Consider the following 6,024-nt stretch of genomic DNA (forward strand, 5'->3'; position numbering starts at 1 on the left):
CAGGGACGGGGCTATAGGGTGGGAGAGGAGGGCTGCGGGGGATAGGGCAGGGCCACAGGGTGAGGGCCAGGGCTATAGGGAGGGGGCCGGGGCTATAGGGTGAGGGACAGGGGCTATAGGGTGGCGGATGAGGGCTGTGGTGTATAGGTCAGGGCTATAGGGAGGGGGACAGGGGCTGTGGGGTATAAGTCAGGGCTATAGAGTGAGGGACAGGGCTATAGGGAGGGGGAACAGGGGCTGTGGGGTGTGGGAGAGGGCTATAGGGTGGGGGATAAGGGCTGTGGTGTATAGGTCAGGGCTATAGAGTGAAGGACAGGCTATAGGGTGAGGGCCAGGGACTATAGGGTGTGGGAGAGGGCTATAGGGTGGGGGATAAGGGCTGTGGGGTATAGGTCAGGGCTACAGGGTGTGAGCCAGGGGCTATAGGGTGAGGGACAACGCTATAAGGAGGGGGCCAGGGCTATAGGGTGAGGGCCAGGGCTGTGGGGAGGGGCCCGGGGCAGCAGCCGTGCGGGCCGGGCCGGGCCCGGGGGCACACGGGGACCCGGGGGGTTGCGCCCGAGGGCGAGCTCCGGCCCCCGCCACCCCTTGGGCCCGGCCCGGGGACGCGGCCCCGCCGCAGCGCGGGCTCGCCCCAGGCCCCGCCGGAGTCAGCCGCTGCCAGCGGCCCCGCGGCCGGGGGCGACCCCATGGGGGAGCGGGGAGCGTCCCGGGGCGAGGACGGGGCGCCGGCGGCGGGGGGCTGGGCCTGCCGCCGGGCTTAAAGCCTGGTCTGGGCCAGCTGAGCCCCCCGCCCCGCCGCGCCGGAGGACCGCCGAGGCCACCGAGTGGCGGGCGCCTAGAGCGGCGGGCGGACACGCCCCTTCCGGTGGCGGTGACGCGGGCGGGGCGGTCCCGGTCCCGCTGCCGCCGCCGCTGCCCCGCCGCCATGCGCAAGTTCTTCCAGGAGATTAAGACCGACCTGAAGTTCAAAACCGCGGGGCCCGGACAGAAGCTCTCGGAGCCGTCCCGGTACGGGGTAGGGGGGGAACCGCCCGGTAACGGTGGGCCCGGGGCGGGGCGGTGGAAGCCGGCCCGGGGCGCTGCCGGTAGCGAGAGGGGCCGACTGGGCGGGAGCCGGCCCCTTCCGCCCCGCTGCCGGTGTCCGCGGCCCCCGCAGCCGCCCTGGGCCCGGTGCCCGCCGGGGGACTACGGGGCCGGGGCCGAGACCGACGGCCGTAGCCGACGCTCACCGCGGTGCCCGGGCCGCCCGTCCCGCGGGGGCCGACACTCACAGGGCAGCGATGCAGCCGCACCGGGGCAACCGGTTCCCCGCCTGCCTCCTCCCCGGAGGGCACCGGCCCGGTAACGACCGTCCCGCGTCTGTGGCCAGGTCCAGGCCGGTGCGGTAGTGGAGCCGTCGCCGTCCCGGTGCGGTGGCCGCCCACTGAGCTCTGCCGCTGCCTCCTGCCCAGGGTCCCCAAGGAGAAGCCGAAAGCCGAAGCGGCGCCGAAGCCCCGCCAGGGACCGACGGATGAGGCGCAGATGGCGGCGGCGGCGGCGCTGGCCCGGATGGAGCTGAAGCCCAAGGCCAAGGCACCCTCCTCCCAGGAGGCCATCAAGAACCAGGGTAGGTTCCAGCCCTCCGGAACCCGCTGACCCTCCACCCTGTTCACCGCCGTAACCCGGCTTTGTCTCTCGTAGTGAGAAAAGAGCTGATGGCCGAGGCGGCCGCGAGCGGGAAAGGGCTCCCTGCGGAGGAAAAGGTAGGAGAGACAGGGCTGTTCCCTGCTCAGCACCCTTCTGCGCTGCAGTTCCTCCCCTGTGCAGCTGTGCCAGCATATTTAAGAACAAAAAAACCCCACAAAACCTTCCTGGGCTCAGCTCAGTGCCTGGCTTTGTCTCCTTTAGGACCTTGCATCCCCGGACGAGGAAGGGGCAGCCGCCCCCTCTGTTTCAGGGGTCTATTTCGTTTGCCCATTGACCGGCGCGGTCGTGAGGAAAGACGAGAAGGAGAAGCACATCAGGGAAGCCATCCAGTCGGTAAGCGCCACCTCTGCCCGCTGTGCCGCTTCCCTTCCTCCTGTTTGAACTCGGTTTGTGGCGCAGGTGCCCTCAAGCACGGCAGCAGCAACCTCTCCACCCCTCCGCCTTCTCCCTGTAACATCTCCACCGTCTCCCCAAGGGCAACTCTGTTCTGCTGCAGATGTAGAAATGCCTGTCCGAGCACCCTCCCTTCGGCTTGCTGGAAATGCTGGGACTGGGAACGGGAACTCTGTCCCTGTACTGGTTTTGGCTGGGACAGAGTTAATTTTCTTCATAGCAGCTGGGATGGTGCTGTCATGTGATAAAAACAATGGTGATGACACACTGGAAATGGCTGAACTGGGAAGCAGTGAATAAATTGCTTTGCCTGCACGCACAGCTTTTGCTTTACCTATTAACCTGGCTTTAGGATTTTTTTTCCCCTGCTTTTACCCTTCTGATTCTCTCCCCCATCCCACTGCGGGGGGAACGAGCGTGGTGCTGAGCTGGTCAGGGTTAAACCACGACAGACCCACACCTCCCTTTGTGCAGAATAACACCAGCTTCTCTCCTTCTCCCCCAGTATTTCTCCGTAGACCCGGTGGCTGCCTCGATCATGGAGATTCACACCTTCAATAAGGACCGGGAGAAAGTACGAGCGGGCGTGGAGACCATGGCCAAGTACGTGGGCTGCGCTAGTAGGCCCGAGCACGCAGGTAGCTTGTCCTTTCCGTGGAAGGCTAGCAGGCAGGTGGATTTCTTGCTGCAACTAGGCAAAGTCAGAAGAAAACCAAAGCCAAACACTCAAACAGTCTTAACCGTTAGTTACGAAATAAGGTCAGCATCTCAGATGTTGTAAGAGTTGGTCCACTCGTCCAAGGGGTTGGGGAGCTGCTGGTTGAGATCAGCCACCCCCATCTTCTCTCTGGCATGGGCAAGAAACACTGATGTATTTTACTTTCCTCAGCTTTTCAGCTCTTTGTGAGAAATTCTATGAGGTTTTTCAGTCTCTTCTTACACCTTGGGGTAGTGTGTCCTGAAGTGCCGGCTTTGATCCATGCAGTGCATTCCTCTTTCTGCAGATACCTGGATAATATCTATCTCCATCCAGAGGAGGAGAAGTACCAGAAAATCAAACTGCAGAACAAAGTGTTTCAGGTGAGGTCAAGACTCCTGCAGGTGCTCTGCCTAGGAACATCCTTGCCTGGAGCAGACCACATCTAAATTCTTTCCTTTTCTTCCAGGAAAGGATAAGCTGCCTGGAAGGGATACACAGATTTTTCCAGGCTATTGGGTTTGAAACAAAAACACTGCCTGTTCCAGGACAAGGCAAGAAATCTAAGTGTATTAAACCGGAGTCAGGAGTTTGGTGGTGGTGGGAGATCCCAGGGGAGGCTAGCGAGGCAGCGCTGGTTGTCGAGAGTGCTCCACAGGCTGCAAGAACAGCTGTGACAGAAACAGCCGCTCACCCTGCAGTTTCCCTGTTAAGACATTACATTTTCTGGAGATCCTTGCTCCTGTATTTCATACATTACTCCTGTAAAGAACAAGAGACTCAAATCCTGTCCCTTTGGTTGTAGAGACCACAGAGGAGTACTATGTGCTGAAGGAAGAAATGCTGACCAAGTTGGAAGACCTCAAGGACTACAAAGAACAGCTTCTAAGCTCTGAGCCGGTGAGGGCTCAGCTGGATCGCCAGCTCTGTGTATTTAAACCATCACCCGAAGCGGCTCGGTTTGAGCTGCCAAATGACTTTTACAACCTCACTGCAGAAGAGATCAAACGAGAGCAACGGCTCCGGTGAGTAGGCTTCGGAGGAGGGCCCTGGCTGCCCAGGGGCGCACAGTGCCAGCCGAGAGTCTTGTACCTCTCCTTCACACTAAAAATGGCCTTCTCTTTAAAGGACAGAAGCAGTGGAGAAGGCTTCGATGCTGAGGACGAGAGCCATGCGAGAGAAAGAAGAACAAAGGGAAATGCGGAAGTACAACTACACCCTGGTGCGAGTCCGGTTTCCCGACGGATACATCCTCCAAGGTAAAAGACTTCTTACCTCGTCTTTGTACACCCCCCAAAAGCTTCTGAGAATACTTGTAGTGCAAGAGCTTGAATAATAAGCAGGCTTGAGGTGTGTTGAACGCAGCTGGTAGAATAAAGCAACAAAAAGCAGAGCGGGGTAATGTTTCTCTAAGAACTCTTCCCATCTCTGAGCCTTCCGCCTGCCTCACCCGCACAGGGTTGGGACTCTAAGCCAGGGCTGAGTGGAGAGGGAAGAATCTCAAGGCGCTGTTAATTAAAGCGTGCTCTTCCCAGGCTACCGCGAGCACGCCGGACTCATTAGAGCGGTTTGTTAGAGTAACCAGCGTGAGGTTGCCTGTGTGGTGTCAGGCTATACAACAGTATAAATCCCCTTCAAATTTTGCAGTAGAACTCTGGAATCATTTCAGGCTTTCCCAACTCTTTGTTACAAGCTGGCAGGGGCTTGCAACAATTGAAGTAATATTTTTCTTTGGGGATTCTGCTTTTATACTTCTCAGCTGAATCAAGGCTGTTTCTGTGTCACTGAAGTAGTTCCTAAAGTTTGCATCAGTACGCGAGCCCCAAGAAACCTACCGCAAAAAGGTTAGGTTTGGTAAATGCCAGACACTCTCTCTCAATCTCTCACCTTGTTTTCTCCTGGCAGGGACTTTTTACGCACGAGAATCAGTATCTGTGCTCTACAACTTTGTAAGAGAAGCGCTCAGAGATGACTGGCTGCCCTTTGAGCTGTTGGGACCCGGAGGTCTCAAACTGACTGATGAGAATTTGGCCTTCAATGAATGTGGGCTGGTGAGTATAAAATAGAAAAAAAGACAGCTGGTACCTTCCACAGGGGTCTTTGGGTTGGCAGAGTCCTCTACAGCTCCTAACTTAGAGAAGTTTGTGTCTTCTGCCCTCAGTGCTGTGAGTTGTGCTCTGGCCCCTTCTTTTTAAGCTGAAAGAAGTGACTGCTTGAAGGCAGGAGGTCTGGAAGGAAGCCCAAGGCCCTACCTCCTGTAGCAAATGCAGGTCATAGGAGTTGCCAGCAGCTCTTATCACAGGGTTAGCGTCCACGCTGGGAAAAGAGGGAAGGCACCAACTGCGAGGCAAACGCTGCTCTAGCACAAGGCTTCCAACAGAAAGCCCAAAGCGGCATCCCCTAGGGAGCTTCTTGCAGAAATCCACACTTGTCCTTTTTAGTTGGAGTGCTCTTGCTAAGTTTTTCCAGGTCTGTGAACATACACAGCATGTTATGAGGTCAAAGTATAACATTGCTATAGCTTCATAACACAGCCTCTTCTGTTCCAGGTGCCCTCAGCCCTCCTGACTCTGGCCTGGGACGCAGCAGTCATGGCAGACATCCAGGCGTCGGGAGAGGAGCAGCCAGCAAGCCCCCTGAAACCAGAACTTCTCTCCAGAGTCCAGACGCTGTCATGAAATAAAGGGGAGTGGATTCAGTGCTGGTGGTTTTAGACTGTTCCCTCATTTTCCCGTACTGACTGTTGGAGCTTCCAGCTACCTGACCTCAGAAATGACTTTGTTGTAGCTCTGCAGAGCAGGAGTCTAGATTCTGCCATGTCACACCAACCTTGCAGTCACCTCCACCACTCCAGTAGCCATACACTAAGGCAATCTTGCCCAGTAAGACACTGACAGGACTGCTCTGAATGGCTTTAAAAAAACAAGTTTAGCAGTGACTGCTTGAGGTGTTTCCAAGACCATGAAGAAGCACCACTCTCCTCCCTTGGAGGAGGGATGAGGTGCTAGTACTAGGCTGGATTACCAATCGATTGAGCCTGGATATCAGGCTGGGCTTAGAACTCAGCTTTTCCTTTTGCTTCTGTGTGCACTGTAACTCCTATTGGAGAGAATATATTTAGATAAAATTATGCTTAGTCTGATTAAATGGAATATTTAAAGACTCAGTTCTGTTCAAAGTTACTTGAATTGCATTGCTCTTAGAGGTCTGAAATGCAGACGAGCTCCAGTCGGTGCTGGGGCTGG

The 6,024-nt window shown here is 56.7% G+C and overlaps 1 protein-coding gene across 2 annotated transcripts; it reads left to right on the top strand.

Moving 5' to 3' along the window:
- Positions 1-386: 386 nt before the first annotated feature.
- On the top strand, positions 387-5,945 carry UBXN6 (UBX domain protein 6). Of its 2 annotated transcripts, none has more exons than XR_015707287.1 (11): positions 387-1,011; positions 1,455-1,609; positions 1,684-1,745; positions 1,891-2,022; positions 2,588-2,685; positions 3,087-3,162; positions 3,249-3,333; positions 3,585-3,804; positions 3,913-4,038; positions 4,685-4,830; positions 5,329-5,478. XR_015707287.1 is itself a non-coding variant. In XM_087769082.1 (11 exons), the coding sequence occupies exons 1-11, from the start codon at positions 929-931 to the stop codon at positions 5,455-5,457; spliced, it is 1,317 nt and encodes a 438-aa protein (XP_087625208.1). In that variant the 5' UTR covers positions 395-928; the 3' UTR covers positions 5,458-5,945. The 2 variants fall into 2 exon arrangements, 1 of the variants encoding a protein (XP_087625208.1); XM_087769082.1 differs by having other exon boundaries at positions 395-1,011; positions 3,908-4,038; positions 5,329-5,945.
- Positions 5,946-6,024: the final 79 nt, after the last annotated feature.

This window comes from Nipponia nippon, unplaced genomic scaffold (assembly GCF_047370975.1).
Source record: "Nipponia nippon isolate SJK-2023a ecotype South Korea unplaced genomic scaffold, ASM4737097v1 scaffold_31, whole genome shotgun sequence".
Lineage (NCBI taxonomy): Eukaryota > Metazoa > Chordata > Aves > Pelecaniformes > Threskiornithidae > Nipponia > Nipponia nippon.

Coding starts and splice junctions, on each gene's coding strand:
- UBXN6 (XM_087769082.1), top strand. CDS start 929: ATGCGCAAGTTCTTCCAGGAGATTAAGACCGACCTGAAGTTCAAAACC. Junction 1,610..1,683: donor GGAGGCCATCAAGAACCAGG/GTAGGTTCCAGC, acceptor TGTCTCTCGTAG/TGAGAAAAGAGCTGATGGCC. Junction 2,686..3,086: donor GGCGTGGAGACCATGGCCAA/GTACGTGGGCTG, acceptor CTCTTTCTGCAG/ATACCTGGATAATATCTATC.